Source organism: Gopherus evgoodei, chromosome 19, assembly GCF_007399415.2.
Source record: "Gopherus evgoodei ecotype Sinaloan lineage chromosome 19, rGopEvg1_v1.p, whole genome shotgun sequence".
Lineage (NCBI taxonomy): Eukaryota > Metazoa > Chordata > Testudines > Testudinidae > Gopherus > Gopherus evgoodei.
The window spans coordinates 1533809-1560153 of record NC_044340.1 but is presented as its reverse complement, the minus strand read 5'-3'; the positions used below and the strand labels follow the sequence as shown (position 1 = coordinate 1560153).

Here is a 26345-nt window from a genome sequence, read left to right as displayed (position 1 = left end):
CAAAACTGAATCCCACAGAGCAGTAACGATTCAGGAAGAATGCATCAGTGAGGTGTAGTTTTTATTGTTCACTAGTTGAGGGACTTGGCACAATGAAGGGTATATTGGCCTAACTCTCAAACTTGTATAGTGAAAAATTTCTCCTTTAAAATTTTATTTAACATTCAAATAAAGCAAACCAAAAGTTTACATATTTCAGGTAGTTCGTTCCCATACAGGAAACATTAGGTAAGTACAGATATTACACTTGAGAAAAAGTGCAACCCAGCATAGTTAGCCAAATCCATAAATTCAGTACTTTTTCATAAATGTCAGGAAAAGGCATTCAGACAAGATTATGTGTAGACACACTGAGTTTGATTTCCAGAAAGGGAAAAGTAGCACAGCAGGTGCATTCTTCAGCTGCTGTTGTATAGGGTGAGCAAGACACAGCATGTGGGTATGAAATTGATGAGAAGTATGTTTGTGGGGGAGAAACAGTAATCAAAATTTTGTCTGTTAAAATTAGGCTGCCAGCTTTCCTTAAAAATAGGAATACATGTCAGTGTAACCACTAGATGGCAGTGTAAATAGAATGCAAGGGATTTTATTTTCATATAGTAACTTGTCAGGCTTAAAAGCCTCATGTAAAAAATGTTATCTGGCTTGAGCTGTGACTGATGGGATTTTTACATCTGGGTTTGTTCTGGGTTATTTCTGTCTTCCCCTTCAAGCTGCAACCAGCTCCAATCCAGAGACTAAAAATGAAGCACAAACGCTAATTAGCATTTAGATGCCATCTTCCCAACCCAAAGATACTGGATTTTCTTAAAGGAAAATACCATAAGCACATTTTGGGCATTTAAACTTTAGCCCCAGAAAATTTTTTCCCATAAGCACTAGATGTTTCTTCGTACAATGTATTACTGACATGTCTAGAAGTCTCTTGTAATATTTATTTCAGTAACCCCATTTTGTTTAGGGAATGAGGTCTCTCTCCTCTGCCATTTGAATTATTACTGAATGCAGCGTGTTAAAAATCTATTCAAAACTTCTTACAGCCCTTTGGCTTCCACAATATTACTTGGCCAGCACTCCTCCCAAAAGTATGCTTATGGTTTCAAGTGATAGTTACCATAAAGCTCTGGTCCTGATCCTTCATTGTGTCATGCATCACACTTTCTAACTGGCTGCAGAGATTTTGAGATTCCATCAATAGTCCGTCACTGAAAAGAAAAGTTGCACAAATGAATACATTCACTGACACTGAAAGTCTCATGTGTTGCAGGTACCTGTACACCAGGGGGTACCTCTATGTGAGGATGTACGTACTCAGGCTAGCAAGACTAAACTGATGGGAAATGTAAGTGGCAGCAACAGATTAGTAAAATATCAACTAAAAGTGTTATTGCAGTCCCTGGCACCTTAAGATTTACTGGTAAAGTGACCTAGAAAATGCATTCAAGATGGCATCAAGCTTGCATCCCTGTGCATTAATGGAAATTTATTTCTGGACTCTTACACGGACTAGAATGTTACCTGATGGGGCAAAATAAGCCTGGCTCGGACTATTAACCAAGGAGGAATTGGTTCCATTTTACTCCTGTAAACCAGCCACAATTACAATTGCTTGTCCCAGTTTTTAGGGTGAATGTGCAAATTCTCAGTGCCACTGTAGTTTCACAGTGAAATTTTAATATCACAGCTTCTTGTTACTGAGACAGAAACCACAGCAGAACTGACTAGACACAAAAACTGCACATTTACACTGGAGCTGAAAGATGTAAAATTCCAATTGTGTGTGTTCTCTCTAAAACAAGATAAGAGCATAGATCCAGCAGCATAAGCAGGGTGACTAGACAGCAAGTATGAAAAATTGGGACAGGGGTGAGTAATAGGAGCCCATATAAGAGAGAGACCCACAAATCAGGACATCTGGTCACCCTAAGCACAAGCCACAGAAGAGCCTAGCCCCAGACTATGTACCTAGTGTTTCAGATAGGATCCTATTCTGGGAAGCTACCCCCTCTGATCAAGCTACCAGGCAGTACTCCTGGGGGAATTCTGTGCTACTGCATGCGCACATAATTGAGCTGTGCATAATTAACTTTTTGCACAGGAAAAAGTTACTGCCGATCTGCCTTTTGCCCACCAGAGGGCACTATGGTGATAGAACACAGCAGTAGCTCCCAGTCAAGTAGGGAAAAGAGCAGCCTTTGCAGCAGGTCAAGTCAGGTGACACTCGGGGGGGTGAGGAGTTGTCAGACGGGCTCATAAGGGCTAACGGAGATGGACAAACTGGGGCAGGGACTGAATAGGAGTGGAGGTGCTGGGCCACATGTGCCTGACACTGGGAGAGGCACAGGGTCTGCATGGGGGAAACTCCCTAACAGTCCATTTCTTCCCCCCCCCCCCCCGCCCCCAAAAAAGTTCCATACTTTTCCCACCCATACCTAACAACCCATTTCTTCCCCCCCCCCCCCCCAAAAAGAAAAAAGTTCCATACTTTTCCCACCCATACCTAACAACCCTCCAAGTTTACACCCAGGCTCCTTCCCAGCAATTATTTCCCTCTCTCTCAGCTCCTCCATTACCCCTGACTCTACACTACTTTTGGGGGGTGGAGGAAATCTGGTTCTATATGGTAGTTTAAATGAATGACAGGGTTCTGTATTAATATTGCTAATAAGGAATCTATTTGTCAAAAAATATTTCTGAATCTTTTTAGTCTGTATTGTTACAGACATACTTGCTGGCAGTTATTTTGAAATAAATTACTAAAAATAATTGAAACTGGTGTGATTATATTGTGTTATTTTGACAAATAAAATATGCAGAATTTTGCAAATTTAATTGTTTGGCACAGAATTCCCCCAGGAGTAACAATGTGTATGTCTCCTTGAGCTGGAACTTACGCACCTTTCAACTCTACTCTAGACATGCCCAAAGTAATCTTAAAAATCCTTGTCAACTAACAGTAATCTTAGGTGTTAGCTGTAACCATAGATAAACAATGTATTACTTTAACTTATGCATGGATGTAACTCCATCATTCTTCACTTTACCTTTTCTTGATAGATTCTGGTAAATTGTAAGTTACAGCTGGGACTTGCGACAGCAGCTGACCTGGGTTACTAAGCCGTGATGCATTCATACTCTCTGGACTGCCACTGACAGGACCACGCACCTTACTCTGAAGGGAGAAGGCAGACAGGAAGGCAGATTCAGATTACTGCATGCATTTTACTTCTACATAAACTTATTTCCAGGAGCAAGTGCTGCCATTTCTCTTAATGGCAAGTAAGGATTCAGGGTTTTCTTTAATACTAAGCTAGGCCCAGATTTTTAAACCAAATTCAACAGAGGGAGGTAAGGATATCAAGTTTTTACCTCATGTTCTTCAGGTCAGAAGAAACATGATCTCGAGTCTCTAGCTATGCAGCATTTTTCTGGGTGCTGCCTTTAGCCCTTGATAGCTGGTCATCCCACTAGAGTTGCAGAATATTGACTGCAGTTCTATTATCTTCCCTCAGAATTCAACAATTTATCTTTTATAGTATGTTCTTTATAGCAATTAAAAAGGACCACACCCACCCCTTAATGTATAAATGCCCTGGAAAAGAAGAAAGCAGAGCATAATTGTGTTGAGAAGGGGGGAGGTTTTCCCATGTGAAATTCCCAACACTGGTGATGAAATAGCTGCAGGCCACAGCATTTCAAAGAAGGGGTTCTACAACCAGTGCAGGCTCTTGGATGAACAACTGCAGCTATGTTCAGGTCTCTACCATCAAAAGGGGAGGGGGGGGAGAAAGAGAGGGTTAATAGGCCCCATTAACTTCTGTTTCACTCACACAAGCAATTTTCAGCAGGTTCCATAATTCTTTCTGTCGTTTTTCCTGAAGCCTGACAACTGTGTTCTCATCTTCATTCATCAGGTTCATCACTTCCTCCACTCTAGGGAACAATTCCAGTGCCTTCTGCTTGCAAATTACTGTCTTACTGTAAAGAACAATAATCAGGTCAGATAAGCAGCTGCACTATGTCAGTTAGAAACTCCATCAGCTCCAACTGTTTAACTCCTAATAATTGGAGAAGAACATGATTCTTAATCTGAAGTTGTCTGAATATATCTTACTGAGACTAATACATCCCCTCATTGTACTAAGAGCAAGTGAGAAGGCTGCCCAGATGTTCCTTGTCTATCTTTCATAAAATGGATGTTCTGGGACTCACCTGAGCTGAGCATAAATTAGACGGACTGTCTTTTCAAATGTCTGGATTGCCTGCAAGAGCAGTCGCACTATTTCCTGACTATCACCACTGGTCCTCTGGTCTAGAGAGAGGAAAAAGGATCAGAAAGCGTGTGGGGGTTCATTAGACTATAAGAATTAGTCATTGTTTCTGTAGCACTGTGTCCTATGCTCTAGCTCTTTGGAAAGAAGCCACTTGGCAGGGAGCTGTAGCCCAGAGATTATACTGTGGCCATAGGGAGGAAGGGCTGGGCAAGAGTCCTGCCTACAGCACATGCCTTCAGCAGTAGTTTGGGGAGAAGGGCCCAAAATGGCATCATCCTGAAGAGGCAGCCAGCTGCTAGGGCCAGCTGGTCAAGAGAGTAAAGCTGGCCTCCCTGATTTGAATATTCATAGGCTGTAGGACTAGAAGGGACCTCAAGATGTCATTGAGTCCAGTTCCCTGCCCTCATGGCAGGGACCAAATACTGTCTAGACCATCTCTGATAGACATTCATCTCTTTCCCAGGCAGCCATGATTGGGATAGGGGTAGCAGTGCTCTTTTGGAACTGGAAAAGGGGAGAGAGATCATTTGTTGTTGGAGTGTGGGCCACAGGCCTGGAATAGAGAATTCTCAATACTGTTTATTGTTCTTTCCAGTTAATGGTCACACACAGCGACAAGACAACAATAGCTACAGGTTCTTTACCTCTTGGCTTCTCCCTCAGTCGCCGGTAAAGTTCTCTGGCTTGTTCTTCCCTACAAAAGAAGATACAAATGTTTCTCTGGAACCCAAATTGTAATTGGCCCCTTCAAGGACTCTCAAAAACCCTTCGCATACCTGACTATGCAGCTGTCAGACAGCTGGGTTATGTCAGCAATCCACTGCTGGCTTTTTGTTAGGCCCTGCCAACCCAGTCTGTGGTCTGGGCTGATGAGCAGGAGCCTTTGACTGTCTGCATTCAGAAAGGAGCCACTGTGCTAGAAATGCTAGCACCACAGGCTAGAGAGGGTTCCAACTTACAAATCCTCCAGGGTGCCCCCTTGCTTCCGCCCTAGTGGGCTTCTCTGCAGGTCCACAATGTCTGCCTGCAGGGCCATCATCCTCTTCACCAGCTGATCCACATCTTCCTCCTGAGAGGAGGCGCTTCAGTTAATAACATTGCCCCCAGACATAGGCCCACCACAGGGTTAGGGACTCTGGTTCTAACTGGCCTTAAATGGAACAGGAATTGCTTTCCCTTTTCATCCACAATCCTGCAGCCTTAGACAGGCAAGAAGTAGAGAAGAAGGGCCTTGTGCAAAGACAGATGGGATATTTCCCTTTGATACAAGTAGATTGATTTGATCGTCTCAGACTGGCCCCTTCCAGTGACCTTGCTGCTTTGGATACCATAGCTCAGCTTGTGGTGAAGAGACACTGTTTGTTCACATTCTAAGGTGAACCTGCAACTAGTGATAAAAAGGGGAACAAAATTTCCTCTCAGCTGCTCCGAAGGATTATTGTAATTCTCACCTCACTCACCAATACCCTTAACCTTACCCTGCAGATATCAACATCCCAGTCCTCACACCCAGAGTATACTTCAACCTGTGACATACTAATGCCAGGAAACAGGATCACTGACTCCTTCTTAGGCAGAAGCCTTCTGTCCCCCTGTATTCTGGGGAAAGATGGTATGTGGGCAGGTAGGAGGACAGTCACCAAAGGAAATCACTTTTCAGTAGGCTTCTGGTCAGAGACACAGCACAGCTACCAGGGTCTAACATTCTGTATTTCAGATGCCATCTCGAGTTAGCCTGTCACTCAGTCCCAGTATTTGGGACCGGTAAGCGAACACACGCTAACGAATCCCCTTTTAGAATCTGGTATTAACACTTCCATTCCTACAGCCTTTCTGAGCACTGCCAGCCAATCATTTTCCTTTTCAATTTTAACTTCCTGGTGAGCCACATCCTCTTCTCATCACCCCAGCAACAGCACAATTGTTTTTGTCTATAATTGGGCCTGTTACAAGTATCTCTCAGTTTAGCCATTAGGAATCATCTCCTTATCTCCTCCATATCTTTCTGTCCTGACCCTTCCCAACACACAAAGGGCTGCAAAGGCCAATGGACAAGGAAAAACTGATTCAACCTAAAACAAGGGAAGGGCTTGGTTTATCAGGCCAGGTCAGCCCTGGACTGGAAGATGGAAATGGAAGCTGCCTCTTCCAGGCAGGCAATTAAACCTAAATCTAGAAACATACCCGCCCACAAAGCTCCACAGCCTGCTCCATGTCCCTCCAGGCAAACAACAGCTTCTCAGAGGCTGAAAAAAGAAGAAAAAAAAGTCCATTACTCTGCTGCATTTGAGGAAAGGAAGCTACCATGCTGAGATTGGAGGAGTCCCCAGCATGTCACAGGGACTGTACTCACTGATTCCAAACTCAGTCTGCTCACTGTACTTCTCCAGGTCAATCTGGATGCTGGTTTTAAAGAAATCCAGCTTTGCCTTCAGCTGTTGGGACAAGGAGGCCATGGAATTCTTCATCTTGGAGAGATTGCTATTGTAACGCAGCAGATTCATCCTGTGGAGAAAGTGAAAAGGGTCACGTCGGTCCAGCCCCAGAGGAGCTGCACATAGTGTCCCAACTGATCCCACACACAGCTTTCAGAGTCACTCTCATTCAAACGTACAGATCCCATGACCTGCCCACATTTTCCTGCGTCACCAAGACAAATGAACAGGGCTGAGTGGAGCTGAGGTGGCACAAAGACAACAGGGTTAGAGGCTGCAGCTCTTAGCTCTCCATTAATTGCAAATAACTCCACCTTTATCAAGAACTTCCCCCTCCCAGATAGTGCCTCACTCTTGGATCACTGTAGGGAAGGTTTCTTTTCCTGTTATCCCCCTCTAGCCAGGAGGCCCAAGTGGAGCTAAGTATTCCCAAAGGGACCCCACTGTACATGGCTGCTCGCTGCCCCTGCTGAAGCAGGTTACAATCCTCCTTCAGAGTCCGAATCGTGTGCCAGACCTGACCCCACACCTTCCGTAGCTGGAAGAAGGACAGATTCTTCTTTGGATCCTGAACTGGAAACATAGAGAGAGCATATGTTGTTTAAAAAAAAAACAAAACACGACTTACAGGAGCAGTGCTGCAGGGTAGGAGTTAGCACCCAGTCCAAGTCTGAGATAGGGTGCTACCTCCTCTTGAACTTACACAGCCACGTCTCTGTGCCCATCACATCCCGTATGGGGCACTAGCAAGGCTATTTCACTGCAACTGGCCACAGTTTGAGAGTCTAACAACAGATCATGATTCTTCTCTACTCTCAATTAAATCCCACCCCAGAGATTGAATGCTATGACAATCTGCTTCACTGCCCACTCCACTCAAGAGCAGATGTCCGCCCCCTACTGCTCACATATACAGCAAACTCTGCGCTGATTCCCTATGGAAATAACCCATGCCCAGGGGAAGTCCTTACGGATGCAGTCAACACTTTCTGGATGAGGCCGTAGGAAGATCTGCCTCTCATAGGCAACTTTACGGTTGTCAAAAAGGAAAAGGAGGTCTGTGTCCGTGGCGTCATTCACCTGCAGAGACGAGACCTATCTCAGTACTCTCCGATACAGTATCCCACAGCAGCCTCCACTGAAATAACCCAGAGCCAGCTAGCTCGCCATGGCCCAGGATAGTGTGAGCAGCAGGAGAGAGGGCTGCTCTGCTTCAGTGAAAACAAGAGTAGGGTGGAGGGAGTGTGAGGCTGGGTAGGTGCTCAGCGTGCATGTGCAAGGGTCAGGTGCCAGCAGGTGCAGGCTTGGCTAGCAGTGTTCAAGTTTCAGCCCCAGGCTCACCTTGCTGTCAGCCATACATTGAATAGCCAATTTTTGAGGGTATAGTGCAAGCCCCGCCTCCTGCAAGAGCTCCTGCTCCTGCTCTGGAATACCAGTATCTGACTGAATCCTGGCCTTCACAGTCTGCAAGGTTTCCTCTTCTGTCACAGGGTACATGTGCAGAGTGCCCGTAACCATGTTTAGGACGCGAACCAGCTGCAAGAAAAGAAGTGGGACATGGGAAGAAGCCAGGGCATGGAGGTCATGGCTGAGCAGAGTTGCCAGGACTCAAGACCGGGGATGGAGAAGGAAACTAGGAACACTTGGTCCATATGGCCACTTTAGGGCTGCTTGGCAACATCATGCCAAGATCTTTGACCTGCATCAGACAGAAGGGAGGCCCTGTGACACAGAAAACGGGACCAGCAACTCCTCTTCCCTCCACCAGAGAGAGAGAGAGGCACAGACACTCAGTGGAATAACAGACAGGAAAATCCCTGTGAATACTTCTTCTCAGCTGGCCAGGAAGAAGCCAATGTGTCTTGGACTTCGCCCTTCCACATCAACCATTGCTAATTCTCCCTGAATAGTTTTCCAGAGTACTTTTTCTTAATTGTTACCAAGGATATGTCTACACTATGGGATTATTTCGATTTTACATAAACCAGTTTTGTAAAACAGATTGTATAAAGTCGAGTGCACGCGACCACACTAAGCACATTAATTCGGTGGTGTGCGTCCATGTACCGAGGCTAGCGTTAATTTCTGGAGCGTTGCACAGTAGGTAGCTATCCCATAGCTATCCCAAAGTCCCCGCAGTCTCCCCCGCCCATTGGAAGTCTGGGTTGAGATCCCAATGCATGATGGTGCAAAAACAGTGTCGCGGATGATTCTGGGTAAATGTCGTCACTCAATCCTTACTCCGTGAAAGCAATGGCAGACAATCATTTCGCGCCCTTTTTCCCTGGATTGCCCTGGCAGATGCCATAGCATGGCAACCATGGAGCCAGTTTTGCCTTTTGTCACTGTCACCGTATGTGTACTGGATGCTGCTGACAGAGGCGGTACTGCAGTGCTACACAGCAGCACTCATTTGCCTTTGCAAGGTAGCAGAGATGGTTACCATCCCTATTGCACCGTCTGCCATTGTAAATTGACAATGAGATGACGGTTCTCAATCATTTTGTACCGTTTGCAACTGGAAAGTGGCGATGATGGTTATCAATCATTTTGTACTGTCTGCTGCTGTCACGGGTGCTCCTGGCTGGCCTCGCTGAGGTCAGCCGGGGGCGCATGGACAAAAACGGGAATGACTCCCCGGGTCATTCCCTTCTTTATGTTTTGTCTAAAAATAGTCAGTCCTGCCTAGAATATGGGGCAAGTCTACTAGAGAGCCAGAGAGCACAGCCGCTCTGGGTCAGAGCCCCTGAGATCCCGCAGAAATGATGAGCTGCATGCCATTCTAGGGGGTGCCCCTGCAACAACCCCACCCGTTGCTTCCCTCCTCCCACACTCCTCCTGGGCTACCATGGAAGTGTCCCTCCATTTGTGTGATGAAGTAATAAAGAATGCAGGAATAAGAAACACTGACTTTTTAGCAAGATAAAATGAGAGGGAGGCAACCTCCAGCTGCTATGATAGTCCAGGGAGTACAGAATCTTTTCTTTAGACATGAAAGGGGGGCGGGACTGATGGAGCTCAGGCTCCAGCTGCTATGAGGAGGACGGTTACCTAACATTTTGCACTGTCTGCCAGGAATGACAGGGAGTCATTCCCATTTTTACCCAGGCACCCCCAGCCGACCTCACCAAGGCCAGCCAGGAGCACTCACGGGATGATGACCGTTTTCCACCATTTTGTACCGTCTGCCATCAAGAAAGGAACGGGAGGGGATGCTGCTGTTCAGCGCCGCAGCACCGTGTCTACCAGCAGCATCCAGTAGACATACAGTGACATTGAACAATGGCAAGAAACAATTGGGTGGGGGAGGGGTGGTAAATTGATGAGATATACCCTGAACTACCCGGGACAATGTTTTTGACCCTACAGGCATTGGGAGCTCAGCCAAGAACGCAAATGCTTTTCAGAGACTACGGGGACTGTGGGATAGCTGGAGTCCTCAGTCCCCTCTCCCTCCCTCCATGAGCGTCCATTTGATTCTTTGGCTTTCCGTTAAGCTTGTCACACAGCACTGTGCTGACTCTCTGCTGTGGCCTCTATCATAGCCTGGAGATTTTTTCAAATGCTTTGTCGTTTCGTCTTCTGTAACGGAGCTCTGATAGAACAGATTTGTCTCCTCATACAGCGATCAGATCCAGTATCTCCCGTGCGGTCCAGGCTGGAGCTCTTTTTGGATTTGGGACTGCATCGCCACCCGTGCTGATCAGAGCTCCACGCTGGGCAAACAGGAAATGAAATTCCAAAGTTTGCGGGGCTTTTCCTGTCTACGTGGCCAGTGCATCTGAGTTCAGATTGCTTTCCAGAGCGGTCACAATGGTGCATGTGGGATACCGCCCGGAGGCCAATACCGTCGATTTGCGGCCACACTAACCCTAATCCGACATGGCAATACCGATTTCAGCGCTACTCCTCTCATTGAGGAGGAGTACAGAAACCGGTTTAAAGAGCCCTTTATATCGAAATAAGGGCCTTATTGTGTGGACGGATGCAGGGTTAAAATCGGTTTAACGCTGCTAAATTCGGTATAAACACGTAGTGTAGACCAGGCCCAAGTGACTATTTTTCAGCTTCCAGTAAATCTAGGTCCCCTTGTGGCTTCAAAATAAGCAGACTTTAACAAACTTGGAACTGGTAAGTAAGAAAATCTAAGGGTTAAACAAGTTCACGAGAACTGGCAGTTTCTCAAGAAGACACTATTAAATGCATAACTTCAAATTATTCTGATATGAAAGATAGGACGAATATTAAGAGGTCAATATGGCTCCATCAGGAGCTCTTTAAATGACCTGAAATAGAAAAGGATTACAATAAAAATGTGGAAGCATGGACAAATTGCTAAAGAGGAGTACAAAACAACAAGCATGTAGGAACAAAATCAGAGAGTTATATACCTAGCTACTAACTGATGACAATAAGGCTGAGGAATTTAATGCCTGTTTTACTTCAGTCTTCACTAAACTGGTTAAAACAGTAACCACATACTCAAACACACTTATTAACATCAAGGGACCAGGGACAGACACCAAAAATAGGGAAAGAACAGGTTAAAGAAAATTTAGATAAATTAGATCTACTCAAGTGGGCAGGACCTGATGAAATTCATCCTGCGGTACTTAAGGAATTAACTGAAGCAATCTTGGAACCATTAGCATTATCTTTGAGGACTGGACAAGGGAAACATACTACCTGTCTTTAAAAAGGGAACAAAGAGGACCTGGGGAATTACGGACCTGTCAGTCTAATTTTGATACTTGGAAAGATACTGGAAAAAGTAAACGATCAACTTCTAAGCATGTTGAGGATAATAGGGTTAAAAGTAATATCCAGCATAGACTGTCAAGAACAAATCATGCCAAACCAAGCTGATTTCCTTCTTTGACAGAATTACTAGATTGGGGGGAGAGGGGGAGAGCAGCAGACATGATATTTCTTGATTTTAGTAACACTTTTGACACAGTCCCACATGCGGGTCTCATAAGCAAACTAGGGAAATGTGGTATAGATGAAGTTACTGCAAGGTTGGTACACAACACATTGAAAGACTGTATTCAAAAGTAGTTATCAATAGTTTGCTGTCAAACTGGGAGGTCATATCTAGTGGGTTCACACTGCAGGGGTCAATCCTGGGTCCAGTACTGTTCAATATTTTACTTGAGTACTGGAGTGGAGATTAGGCTTACAAAATTTGGATGACACTAAGATGAGAGGGGTTACAAGCACTTTCAAGGACACAATTCGAATTCAAAATGACCTTGACAAATCAGAGAATTAGTCTGAAATCAACAAACAAGATGAAATTCAATAGAGGTAAGTTCACGTTGTACTTAGTACTTCACTTAGTAAGAAAAATAATGAAATGCACAAACTACAGAATGGGAAATAACTGGTTAGGTAGTAATACTGCTGAAGAGATGCTGGGAATTATAGTAGATCACAAATTACATATGAATCAACAATGTGATGCAGTTACTAAAAAGGCTAATGTCATTCTGGACTGTATTAACAGGAGCGTCGAGGTAACTGTCCTGGTCTACTTGGCAACTTCAGGCCTCAGCTGGAGTGCTGTGTCCAATTCTAGGTACCACACTTCAGAAAAAAATATGGACAAACTGGAGAAAATCCAGGAAAGTAACAAAAATGAAAAATGGGTTAGAAAACCTGATCTATGCGGAGAGGTTAAAACTGGGTATGTTTAATCGTGAGAAAAGACGACAGAGGAAACTTGATAACCATCTTCAAATATGTTAAGGGCTGTTCTAAAGAGGATGTTGATCAATTATTCTCCATATCCGCTGAAGGTAGGACAAGTAATAATGTTATAATCTGCAGGAAGGGGAGACCGAAGTTGGATATTAGGAAAATATGTTCTAACTCTCAGAGTAGGTAAGCTCTAGAACAGGCTTCCAAGGGAGGTTGTGGAATCTCCGTCACTGGAAGCTTTTAGGAATAGGTTGGTCAAACACCTGTCTGGGATGGTCTAGGTTTACTTGGTCCTACCTCAGCACCAAGGATTGGACTTGATGACTTCTTCAAGTCTCTTCCAGTCCTACATTTCTGAAGTCAGCAGAAGGACCAAACGCTGTCATTCTGCTGCTCAGCAGTCTGCAGCCCCAGGGACTCTAAATAAACCATCCACACTATCGCACCACAACATAGACCAATTCAGTACAGAAGGAGCTTCCCAACATGGGGCCTGTCCATTTTTGTGCCACAACTCTTTGTCTACTTGACAGCACTGCAACTCTACTCCCTGCGGATCAGCTCTGCATTTGGGGAGAACAATACTGACCTCCTTTGAAAGTGCTTTGAGATCTACTGATGTAAGAGATCAGTATGATAACTGTTATTTAGTACCATGCTGTAACAAGAAACTCACTCTTGTGGATATACTTGCTCAGACTAGCCCTCAGCAGGGCTTCTCCTTCTTACAAAGCAGCCTCTCCCATCTTAATGGGGTTTCTTCACATCCTTCCCTAGCCCATGACTCAAGCTTCTCTCTCATAGGCTAACATAAGCCACACACTCTGGACACTGGTCTGTCCATGAAAATCCAGTCCCAAGACTCACCTTTAGGTTTAGTATATCATCCAATGCCTTGAAACAGCCATTGGGTCCATAAACAGGGTCTGTCCCTCTCTGCCGGGGGTGCCACATTAACATGAGCTGCAGCCATTTCTCCAGCCGCCCAGCCAAAATGCTATGAGGCAGAAACAAGAAAAACCAGAGAAGAAAGACGTGTTTCAGTTGGCCATACCAGTTGGCATCCACAAAAAGAGATGCGAAGCTCAGACCTCCCGCCATAATCTCTTAACTAAAGAACAGAGAAAGGAGCATGGAACCTTCTACAGCAAGCTAACAGGATCCTCCTGTTTTCATCTACAGAAACTTCAGCCAGATGAGACCATGTGCATTGGGTACTAAACTTTTCAACAGATCAGCAGGGTCATAGAAACAAAACAGACTCATTCTTATTCCCAGGAGGACATAGCCAGCTTATCCCCATGAGGTGCATTTGAGTCTCACCTGTTTAGATTATTGGGATATGGTAAACTGCTAGAAAATTTTACTTCTCCAGCCAAGTCTTCATAGACAACAATATCCAACTCGCTCTTCTGTCGCACTTTTGTGTGCCTAAAAAGTTCAAGCAGGTACAGTGTCAAAGTAAAGAAGGTTCTGCAAGCCCTCTACATGATCACAACTGCACCTGACCCTTCCCAGGGTCCACATTAGCCTCTAGCCTATTTCACAACACACACAGGCTGCTGAAAACACAGACACACAGCTAATGAAATCTGTCCCAAGTATCTTATCCAGCCATTTGCAACTCCCCTGCAAAACATCCCAACTTGTATTTAAACCTGACAGCAGATATGCTGATGCTGCTCCAGCTCCAGGTTAATTCTGTTTGCCCAAAGATTGTCAATTCCACTGGCCCCATAGATAACGTAGGTCTGTCCAAAAGAGATTTACCAGGGAAGACTGAGCCTGGCAGCCAACTCAACACTCAAGTGAAAGGATCAGCTCTCCCACCCCAATGGGAAGGGTGAGATACTAATTCCACTAGCCCTAGGAACCACCTAACCTGCATGACAGTCAAGTGTTTGAAGCCACGAAAGCTCTTACAATGCCTAAGTTCAAATCCCTAGTAGGCCATGAAACACAGAATGATTAATCCTAAAATTTAGAACCCCTTCCCTCAAACACCATGAAAACAGGACAGTAGTTTGGATGCCACAGAGACTTCCTCCTCCTTCTCTGGCCCCATCTTACTCACCATTGCACAGGCTGCCAGTTGGGCAGAAATGGTCTGAAACCTGTTATGCATTCAAATGCCAGTGTGCCAAAGCTCCAGTAATCAACCGTCACTGTGTACTTCTGCTGTTCCAGCAGCTCTGGTGCCTGGGTTAGCCAACACAGGTTAAAGATTAAGCCACTCTTCTTCTCAGACCTCAACTGCACCTGCCTCCTTGGATGTTCATTACTGTTTGCACATCACTTTGGAAAGCTCATGCTAAGTGTTTTATCACTCAGGAGCCTTACTGGACTCATTAGGGGTTAATGAAACTCACACCCTCTATGCAGCAGAAGTTAGCAATGAAATGTGAAAACCCAAATGTTGACAAAGAGCAACAATACAGCCTGTTCTTTTGCTTCAGCATGTGTATCCCAAACGCATCCATACCTGCATAGTTGGGATTCCTCTCCCACACCACAGCCAGATTACAGTGCCTGCTCCCTCCTGCTGCTCCTCCCCACAGACCTTGCTGGTCACAGCAACGCTACAAGCTAAACCCACTCCTTACCAGGTACTGCAGTGTCCCAACGAAGGAAGTGCACAGACTGCCCTGATCCAGCTCCTTAGCATACCCCAGGTCAATGATCTTGTGTATTAACTGAGAGAGACAGATGGCAGGCAATAAGAGGACTGAAAACACATTCTGCAATGAGAGCATGCACTTCTACAAAGAACAGATGATTTCAGTACTCAGAAGCACTGGGAGAAAGGCAGGAAGCATCAAGGCAGTGTTGCACTCTTGCATGATCATGAGAACAAAGCTGCAGATAAAGCCACTCCCCAGGGTCATTATGAGCTTGAGATGCAAGGAACTCGAGATGTTATTGCTGACTTACAATAAAGCCCAGTCTGAATGGAGGGACTTTCCTAGGAGAGCTGGATCATTCTGGTCTTTGAATAGGAGTTTATTTCTATTTCCTGAGATGTTCACTGCTCCCTTGAGGAGAAGCAAGAAAGATGGCCAGACCTGTGCCTGTGCTGGCTCTCTGCACATGGACACAGCCATTATAAGAACTCCTGTGCTGCCTCACATGGTACAAGGGAAGCCTCACATGGATACAGCCATTATAAGAATTCCTGTGCTGCACCCCTGGTACCCCTATGTAGGGGGTGAGACCTGGGAAAAGTGGGCATGGCCATAACTTTCCCTAGTTACTCTGGTGTATGTCATGGTCCAGCCTGGCCCCAGGATCAGGGAAGCACAGAGATGGCTTATGGTCCCTTGGAACCACTGCATGAGGTGTCATGTGCCACCTCGTGGGTGCCCTGACTGGGAAAGGGCAGTCCAAATACTCATGCTTAGACTGGCAGTCTGCAGCAGTACAGTACAACAGCCCAGCCACCATTTCATCATACAGCCAGGACTAGGCACAGAGTGTTTAAACTAAAGCCTCGTGGGACTTGTTTCTGCATATCAGCAAAGCATCAGAGAAGCAGAGAGATCTGGTGGTCTGAGCTCAGTCTGTAAGCCAGGAACCACACACCACCCAGCCAATTTCTAAATAAATCTGACACCTATTACCACTTTAGCAAAGTCACTTCCTCTCTGCCTCACTTCCTAGTCTGTAAAGGGTGGGGTGGGTGGGAAAGAGAAGGACACAACTCATAGTACTTCCATGTTCAGAGAAATCATTAGTTAGCAGTTTGGATAAATACCAAGAATTACAAGACGAACCCCACCACCACCACCTCTCAGTTCACGTTCAGATACCCTCATTGGGGCTAGTCATTTTAGCTTGCGAGATCTCTGAGAGGGATCATGTTTTCAGCTTCAGCTCCTAATCATTCACTCAGTCTCACTCACTCACTCACTCACCACACACACACACACACACACTTTCGTGCTCCAACCCTTACACTCCACTCGCTGTCTATATGGCCAAAGTCACCTGGCTCCTGCTCACCCTTTGTTCTCCTTGCTGTAGGACAATGTTCTCAGGTTTCAGGTCTCTGTGGATGATCCTGTTCTCATGAAGGTACCTGAGAGCAGAGGCTGAGACAGAGAGAGGCAGCTGTTACTCAGCACAACTAACACCTCCCAGCATTACTCCAGAGGGCTTAAGCCTGCAGGCTCTAAAAGGCAAACACAGCTGAGAGGAGATTACAATGAGGGAGGACAGGGTTGGGGATGCAGTACAACGAGAAGGTTTGGCCATCACATCCATGGAAAACCCGCACTGACCCCTTCCCTATCCCAATCTAGTTCCCCCTGGCATCCCCCCAGGAGACAGGTACCAAGGGGAGCTGCAGCAGGGAGGAAATGAGGCTCCAGGTGGGAGAGGGGCTGTAAGGGCCAAGTCCACCTTAGAGAGAGGAAGTGATGACCCAGTGACCACTGTGCCAGGCCAGGTCTGCATTGCCCTCAGTCCTTTAGCTGGCTGCAGCCCTCCCTACCAGGGAATACTTCAACCACATCCAGCTGGCATAGCCATCTCTGCAGCGTCCAGGGTCACACCTAAGGCAGAGGACATGCCCGGGGACAGAGTCATGGCTGGAAGGCCGATACACTCCAGCTATGCTGAGCCAACATGATCATCCCAGGATATGGGGAGACATAAAGAGGTAGATCAGAGCTACTTCCTCCCTTTGTGTGTTAAGAGAAACACACAAAGGAGAATGGAGAATTGGGACCAAAGTCTGCATTTTTCATGTTCAGCCAAGCCAATCCCTGAGCAAAACCCTGCAGCCGTTAGGTGGGGACACAGCTCACTCTGGCTGTTTGTAAGGAAGAGGCTAGCAGCATTTCCATAGCCTGCAGCTGCACTTCCTTCCCAGCACTGACTCAAAGGGACTCACTTCCCACTGCCTCCACATCCCTCATGAGGCAACACGTCACAGAGCACAGAAGAGAATCCAGTGCCCTCATACTCCCCTACGACCATCAGTCTGCTTAGCCTTACTTCAGGGAGACATCAACAATCACCCTACTCCAGGGGTGACTTTAACCCTTAGGATGCTGCCTAATCCCCAGCATGGCCAGATCTCAGGATTTCAGGTGGGCCACTAGGAGGTATTACTGAGAAGAAGGGAACATTGCTAGCTAACCAGGGTCAGGGCCTTGGATCATTAGACCCCTCCACTACCTGTCCTCTCAGCATGACACCCACCGCCTCTTACCAGTCCTCAGCCTCTCCTTGGGCCAAGAATGAGCACAGGGGAGGCAAACAGAAGCTGTCACTGGGCCAGAGGTGCACAGAGTGAGGGGCAGGAGGAGAAGGTTCTGTTCAGCTTTTATGCCTCCAAGAAGAGCAGTTTGCTCCTCCTCTTGTTCTTTCCCCAGGCTCACACCAGCCCAACAGGCACTTCTTAAACTCCTTCCTCCGAAATACACTGCATTAGCCAAGACCTACATAAGAGCCACAAACAACCCACATGGATGGGGGCCTGGCTGCCCTGGAGAGGGTTCCTTCCCATGCGTCACCACAACAGCAGAGATCGTTGAGGTGCACCTGTCCACAATCCCTAAATACTCATGCTTGGGGACTGGAGGGTGGCTGTGCTGGGGGCATCACCTCATTACCATAGGTCACTTAGGGTGATACATGTTTGAGGAAAGGGGGCCTGTTCAAAGCAAACAGTCCACAACAATGCTATAATGTCGTTGTGCATTCCCATCAGTCTCAGATGCTATGGTGATAATGTAAGTCAATGCAGAGATGAGGAGCCTACCCCAGCGCTGAGGATGGGCTGCAGCTGGGAATCCCTATGAGGAACACAAGCTGGAACTCGCTCATCCTGCCTAGCACCTCCCAAGAAATCCCTTGAGCACATTTCTCGCTGGGAAAGGAAACACACCGCTTTCCACATCCCAATGGCAGAGACAAGTCATAGGCCACTTCCCTTCTGAGGAGGCCTGCAGAGCAAGGCAGGAAGGAGAATTCTATGAGATACCTATCTAAAGGGGAGGCATCTAGCGTCACAAACCTACTTCACATGGAACTAAAATGGCTCCCTTCCCAGATTGGGACAGCAGCAGGCCCTGCTTCCACAAAGTAGCATTAGGCAGACCCAAAACGAAAGAATTAGCAAAAGCCACTAACAGCAAATTCTTTTGCAAGTACATCAGAAGCAGGAAGCTTGCCAAACAGTCAGTGGAGCCACTAGATGATAAAGGTACTAAAGGATTACTCAAGGAAGACAAGGCCATTGCGGAGAAGCTAAATGAATTCTTTGCATCAGTCTTCACTGCAGAGGATGTAACGGCGATTCCCATGAGGGAGATTCCCACACCTTTTTAGGCAGCAAATCTGAGCAACTGTCCCAGACTGAGGTGTCAATAGAGAAGGTTCTGGAATGAACTGATAAGTTAAACAGTAATAAATGACCAGGTCCAGATGGTATTTACCCAACAGTTCTGAAGGAACTCAAATGTGAAATTGCAGAACTACTAATTGCGGTACGTAACCTATTGCTTTAATCAGCCTCCATACCAGATAACTGGCAGATAGTTAATGAAATGACGACTTTTAAAAAAGGCTCCCAGCGTGATCCCAGCAATTACAGGCTGATATGCCTAACTTCAGTACCACGCAAATTGGTTGAAACTAGTAAAGAACAGAATTATCAGACACATAGATGAACAAGATTTGTTGGGAAGAGTCAACATGGCTTTTGTAAATGGAAATCATGCCTCTCCAATCTATTACAATTCTTTGAGGGTGTCAATAAACATGTGGACAAGGGTGATTCAGTGAATATAGCTACTTAGACTTTCAGAAAGCCATTGACATGGTCCTTCAAGGCTTTACGCAAAGTAAGCAGTCATGGGATGAGAGAGAATCAGGAACTGGTTATAAGACAGAAACCAAAGAGTAGGAATAAATGGTCAATTTTCACAGTGGAGAGAGGTAAATAGTTCTGTCCCTCAAGGATATGTACTAAGACCAGTGCTGTTCAACATACTCAACTGATCTGGAAAAAGGGGTAAACCATGAGGTGGCAAAGTTTGCAGACAATACAAAATTACTCAAGATAGTTAAGTCCAAAGCTGACTGCGAAGAGTTACAAAGTAATCTCACAAAACTAGATGGCTCAACAATAAAATAGCAGATGAAATTCGGTGATCAATGCAAAGTAATATACAGTGAAAGACATAACCCCAGCTATACATACAAAATAATGGGGTCTAAATTAGTTACCACCACTCAAGAAAGAGATCTTGAAGTCATCATGGATAGTTCTCTGATAACATCTGCTCAGTGTGCAACAGCAATCAAAACAGCTAACAGAATTAGAAAAGGGCTAGATGATAATAAAACAGTAAATATAATACCATTATATAAAATCCCTCTTATGCCTATACCTTGAAAACTTCATATAGTTCTGGTCGCCCCATTCAAAAAAGATGCACTGAAATTAGAAAAAGTACAGAGAATAGCAAGAAGATTGATTAAGGGTATGGAACAGCTTCCATGGGAGGAGAGATTAAAAAGATTGGGACTGTTCAGCTTGGCAAAAAGTTGACTAATAGGAGATCTGACAGAGGTCTATAAAAATCACAAATGGTATGAAGAAAGTGACTAAAGAAAGTGTTATTTACCTGTTCACATAACACATGAACCAGGGATCACCCAATGAAATTAATACTCAGCAGGTTTAAAACAAATATAGAGGAGCACTTCTTCACGCAATGCAGTCAACCTGTAAAATTCATTGCTAGAGGATGTTGTGAAGGCCAAAGCTATAGGTTCAAAAGAGAGTTAGATACATTCATGGAGGATAGCTCCATCAATGGCTATTAGCCCAGATGGTCAGGGATGCTACCCCCTGCTCTGGATGTCCTTAAACCTCTGACTGCTAGCCGCCAGGTCTGGATGACAGAGGATGGATAACCGCCCTGTTCTGTTTGCTCCCTCTGAAGCATCTGGCATCAGCCACTGTTGGAAAACAGAATACTAGGCTAGATGGACCCACTATGGCTATTGTTATGTTCACTTACCGATATCAGAGAGCAGGATGAGAATGGCTCCCTCACGTAAGCCACAGCAGTTCTCAAACTGGTTCAAGTACTGCAGAGGATCAAAACAGAGTGTAAACTAATCTCCTCTGTGCCCCAGTCCTGGGTTTGGCCCCAATCCTGAAAATGCTTATGGATGTGAGTAGCTATGCAGAACTCAACAGCATTACTCAAATGTGTAAGTGTCTGCAGGATCGGGTCCTTAAATAGTAAAACTAGAACTTCAAGCACCATTTCCCTCTCCACAGACAGGAAAATTGCCATCATCTTCTCCAGCAGCTCTTCCAGGAGGAAGAAACCCCTTCACAGCTTCCTCCCCCGTGTCCCGCAGCAGTTGGCTCCGCCAGCCAAGCACCAATCTCCCTAATTCCAGCCATGTGCTTTGGGCACTATCTGCATTTGGGCTTTTAGCAAAAGTTAGAAAAACAACATCAAGACCAAAAAGAACAAGTTCTTTTTCCTGCTGACAGCTGGGAGCTTATCACTTCTGGGCAGAGGTTCACCCACTGACCTGGTATGGGATGTTCTGGGCCATACTCACATCCTGTTCTCTATCTCTTACACATCCCTTGCTCTCTATGTGTGCATCCCACAGACACACATTTGCTCACTGCCCCCAACAGAAATGGAAAGTTTCTAATAAAAATCCAGAAAGAGGATGAAAAAATGCATCCGGGATCAACCCTGCCACTTGCTCAGAGGAGGCACAAGCAGGCACAGCCCCAGTTCAGGAGGATTAGGTGGCAATAGCATGTGGAAGCAGCTGGGTAAATCCCACTGAATCACCTACAGTTGAGCCTCTTCTGAAAAAACCCTACACTTCCCCTAGTAGCCCCTGCCCTCCCATAATCATCAGCCCAATGCCTCACCTTGCGAAGGTCTCCACCCTGGCAGTATTCCATGGCCAACAGAGGCAAGTCAGTGGGTGCAAGGTTCTGCATCCCTTCAGGGACTTCGCGGGCAGCCACCACATTGGGATGATTCAGTCTGAGGAAAGGAAATGAGGGAAGCATGAGATCACTGGAACCAATTCATCTCAGCCTCCTCCCAGCAATAACGGAAAGGGCCAGCATCCTGAAAAGTGATCATCCAAATGACAGCTTTACAGTCTCACACACAGGTAGGTATTAAGGAAGGTCACAATGAGACTTTAACCCTTCGGACACAGAACTAGTGCACTTCAAAAGCTTCCTTCACCCTGCTCAATCTACTCTCTCCCCTCAAGACAGGGCTTTAGTCCTAACTCATCTCCCAGCTGTCAGTTTCCTCATTCTCTCTACAGCATCCAAACTTTGACATGCAGCCTGCTCTTAGCCCCATGAGAAGTCAGGGCTGCATTCAGCCCATTGCAGCCTGCACAAAGGGGGCTGATTCAGCAGAGATATAAATGGTGGGGTAAGTTAGCCTGGAAACTGGGTACCTAGCAAAGTCATGTAACTTGCACTGATGGGGCTTTCAGTGCATATGCAGGACACTCACAGAAAACAGCACAGGAACAACAACAAATAGGAAGGTGCAAGATGAAGCAGCTCCCTAACATGTACTGCCCCCAGGCTCCTGGGGCCAAACACAGCCCCAAACTCCATGGACCTCAGCAGCAGGGGCAGATCTGGATGCAAGTTACAGGACTTAGCCTCAGAAAAGGGGTGTGAGTGACCTTCTCCCCCAAGAAATGTGACCTGCATTCAGCACACCGCATTCCCATTGCTGCTGAACTGGGCTCAGCTGGAAGCTGAAGAGTGTTGTAAGCATCTCCCTGTATGACAAACCCTTCTGCATGCACTTCACAAGCACTATAGGCAGCACATGCTACATTACAGATTCTCAAATGGAGTCTGAGTAAAGTCCCCTTTGAAAATATGGGTCTGGTTTTGTGAGCCCTATTGTATTTAGATGGCTATATGAGCCCAGAGATGTTAACAAGAGTTTCAGTCTTAAATATGGTTTGTTGTACAGAGACCTCAGGCAGCTTAGTGCCATGACAAACAAACAATATTAAACACCACTTTAGCCTTTTATTAAAGATACAGAAAAGGGAAAACAGTGAATACTCTATATTTCAAATGGTTTAACTAAGGCTTTCATATTAACATCCCTTGCTCCCTTTCGCTGAGAAGAGTTTCTAGAAGGAAAGGTACTCTTGTGTAAGAGTCTCTTCAGAGGTATTAACAATGAAAATAATTCTCCTTTTGGGGAAAGAGAAAGGAGGGGGATAGAAAAGAGAAGAAATAAGATGGGGATGGAAAAGGACATGTGGGGAGGAGGCGGGGGAGAGAAAGGCTCACAGCTCAGGTGGTGATTGGGTTTCAGCCAAAGCCAGTAGAGATGGTGATGTCCCTTGAGTCCCTCCCTCTGCCCTAGTCTGGTGAACACCTCTCAGAGTCAGGATAACAAAGGACAAGGATCCCAGGAAATGGACGGGGTAGTAGCTGAGATGGTGCAGTTTGCCCAGTGACTTTTTCCCTGAAGTCCTTCTTTAAAGGACCCCAAAAGGAGTGATAGTGGGATAGCCCACCTTCTCATTACTCTGTCCACTAATTAGGTCTAATTGCCAACACACTAACTTTCATTCACAGATTTTTGGTGTCACACAGTCTTGTTTACCAGGCATGCTTTTAACAAAGTTTTTCAATTATATCAGTAGGCCTTTTTGTGTGGACTAATTCAACCTGTCTCCCTTTCACACCTTTTCCCAATAACATTATTATAAATTATTGTGACCTTTTATAAGCTTTTGTTCACTTTTTACAGCTGAACTCACAATTAGGGTAAATGTGTAGGTCCAATTATCACAACAGCGCTCCAAAAACTTTTGTTTCCCCACTGTCTCTGCAGAAGCAGCAGCAAATTACTAAAGCTTATTTCACATCACTGATGATGCTGATGCACAAACAGAAGGAAGTAAATAAAAGGCAGCGGCACTGATTCCTACCAAAACACATCCCCTCTGGGGAATGGTCAATGAAGAAGACATGTCAAGAAACAGACTTCACCTTCAAAGTGCTTGACAGTGGCCATCCCATCCCTTCCCTTCCCTTCCCTCCTCGCGCTCATGGATTCAGACTCTTCTACACACAGATCTAGGCCCTCAGCTGCTGAGCAAGATATCAAGGAGTAAGGGATCACACAATGCTCACCTTTTCATTATCTGTATTTCTAGACACCATCTCTCCCGATTTCGGAGACTTAGCTCCTGACGACACTGTTTAATAGCAATCTGTTCCCCTGTTTCCTGTATAGACACGGAGAGAGTTAGGACAAAAACATATTTCCACCAGAGATGTGAGGACCAACAGAAGGTGTAGCGGCCTCAAAAAAATGTAAGGCTATTCTTGGGGATCCTCCTCAGCTCTTCTTCAAGGCCCTTCCCAGGGAGCCAGTCATTTAGGGCACCAAATATTCACCAGAACAGAACACACCAGCTCATGCTTCCCCCTATCCCCAAAAATCTCCTCAAAACCAGAATAGTACCCTGAATTTCAGGCTCATGCTTGCAAGTCTCCACAGTGAGGCTAAATTCTGAATCATGGAAGTTCACCCTGTTTTCATACAGAATGTGTCAACAGGGGCCAAGTTAGCGGAAACAAGAGTCCAGCAGAGCTGTCATGCTCACAACTCAAGGAAGTGCTTCTCAGATTGGTTGTTTTCCATAAGCCTTAGCTGCTGTGGGGGTTCAACATCAGAGGAAGCAGCCAGCAGCCATTTGCTTACAAGACCCAAGGGAACAGTCTAGGCTGCAAGCAGAGGAAGAGATCGGAGCGAGCTGGAGGCTGAAAGCTCTCGCTCCCGAGGTGTATGGTGAATGCGACCGGAGCATAAGGGCCCAGTAGCCTCTCCCCCATCCCAGAGAAAAGGGACCCCCTACCTTGTTGTGCCATCTGAGGACATTTCCAAATCCCCCTGTCCCAAGCCTTTCCTTCATCTCCCAGGGGCCACACGTCTGGATCTGCAGGGGAGGCCGGCTCATTGCGGTGAACGCCTGTGGCTGAAGTACGAGAAGGGGAGGGACAGAGACCCCCTTATTAACTTCCCTGTGAGTGAGTGAGTTACGTTGGCAACACAGGAGGCGGGCGGGCGAAGACACCACACCAGGGCCCATCTGCCGGGGGTCACAGACCCGGGCGCGGGGCAGTTCGGCCTTGGCCCTCGGGTAAAGAACCGGCCCAGGAGACCGGGTCTCCGCTCCGGGGGAAGCGCGGCCGGGCCCGGCAAGGCCGCCCCGCGGGCCCGGGTGGGGAAGGGCGGGAAGCGGGCCCAGCGGCGCCCCTCACCTGCCCGCGGGACGAGCCTGGCGCTGCCGGGTCTCAGGCTCCGGCGGCCGCCCCCGCCCGCGGGACTCAGCTGCAGCCTGGCACCAAGGCCGCAGCAGCGCGCTCCCGCCAGCGCTTCCGGCTCTGACCTCACGGGACACGTGGTGCCGCCAGGCGGCGCCCCCTGCCGGCCGCGGGGACGCGCTGCGCCACGGCAGGTCGGAGCAGGGACCCCGGCGCGGGCTCCCGAGCGGCAGCGCGGACGCGGCTTCTGCACAGCGATTTCTCCGGCGTTAGAGGCAGGGGCGCCACAAACAAAGCTGCAAATCCGTAGGGCGTTTGGCCTGAGGGGGAGACTGGAGAAAAAGCTTCCAGCGCCTGGGAGGCTCGGAGTCACATCACTGGCAACAGGCGCAAAGCCCCAAGTCAATAGGACTGCGAATGGACGTAAATGCTTGGCCCATCGGGGCCTTTCCAGACAAATGGCTGGGGTTGCAGACACCACTTCAGTTCCAAGGAGTTATTTTTGGCTTTGCTTGATTTAATAACATGTTCTGTTTCTGCTGTAATGGGAGGTAACAAAGATAACAAGGTGAGTGAGGCAGGAGGGAACCCCAAGTCAAGTGCCATGCACCACTCCTTGCACACCCTACCTTGTACTTCATTCAAGCTCTCTTGGCTCTAGCAATTTTTCTGCAGGCATGAGTTCTCCTCTCCCCCAGGAAGGCTGGGACAAGCTATTTAAATCAATAGAATAATTGTGGTACCACTGGTTTCTCGCAAATGAGACCTAATAGGACAGCAAAGAATGTCTTACTCAATGGCCAACACACTCCTTGTCACTGCCTGCTCTTTCCCACACTCTCCCTGCTGCTCATCACAATCTCTCCCTTCCCTGGCTCTTTTCTCCCCCCTCATCCATCTCTCCCTCCCACCCACTGTGCTCCACTACTCAGAACATTGTGACAACTCACCCAGAGAGTGGCAGAGATGCTTTTCAAAAGCCTGGTGAGCTCAGAGAATAGGAAAGACAGGCACCTGAGTCACAGTTCCTCTTCCCTGCAGAGCCAGTCCTTTGTTTATCTTGTTCACACCCTGCAGCAAGGAGGAAAGAAGTTCAGCTCTGAAGCACTATAGTTTTTAAAATTCTCTGAAATGAGAGATTACAGCAGACTTAGGGATCAAGAGCTTTGTTTTTCTCACTAGTACCCTCCTAGACAATTGCTAAGATCTGACTCTTGAAAACTGTCATTTCTCATCTGCCACCTAAGATAGGTGAATTCTACCTGTAGCCAGGCAGGTAATCAGAACAGGGGTCTCTGACTGACATACAGGCCTGGTCTACACTACACGTTTATACCAATTTTAGCAGCGTTAAACTGATTTAATGCTGCACCCGTCCACACAGAGGCCTTTTATATTGATATAAAGGGCTCTTTAAACCGGTTTCTGTACTCCTTCCCGATGAGAGGAGTAGCGCTGAAATCGGTATTACCATATCGGATTAGGGTTAGTGTGGCAGCAAATCGACGGTATTGGCCTCCAGGCGGTATCCCACAGTGCACCACTGTGACCGCTCTGGAAAGCAATCTGAACTCGGATGCACTGGCCAGGTAGACAGGAAAAGCCCCGCAA

General features: G+C 46.7%; 1 protein-coding gene across 2 annotated transcripts; it reads right to left on the bottom strand.

Moving 5' to 3' along the window:
- Positions 1-44: 44 nt before the first annotated feature.
- Positions 45-24829, bottom strand: IKBKB (inhibitor of nuclear factor kappa B kinase subunit beta). 2 transcript variants are annotated; one of them, XM_030538520.1, is made up of 22 exons: positions 24732-24829; positions 24326-24445; positions 23598-23692; positions 21330-21447; positions 20443-20512; positions 16394-16497; positions 15013-15102; positions 14484-14608; positions 13733-13840; positions 13277-13406; positions 8051-8245; positions 7681-7789; positions 7159-7282; positions 6628-6779; positions 6459-6520; positions 5234-5343; positions 4919-4968; positions 4213-4312; positions 3831-3978; positions 3045-3172; positions 1115-1205; positions 45-737 (listed from the first exon to the last, which is right to left on the bottom strand). In XM_030538520.1, the coding sequence occupies exons 2-22, from the start codon at positions 24425-24427 to the stop codon at positions 669-671; spliced, it is 2280 nt and encodes a 759-aa protein (XP_030394380.1). In that variant the 5' UTR covers positions 24428-24445; positions 24732-24829; the 3' UTR covers positions 45-668. The 2 variants fall into 2 exon arrangements, with proteins under 2 accessions (XP_030394380.1, XP_030394382.1); XM_030538522.1 differs by having other exon boundaries at positions 16409-16497.
- Positions 24830-26345: the final 1516 nt, after the last annotated feature.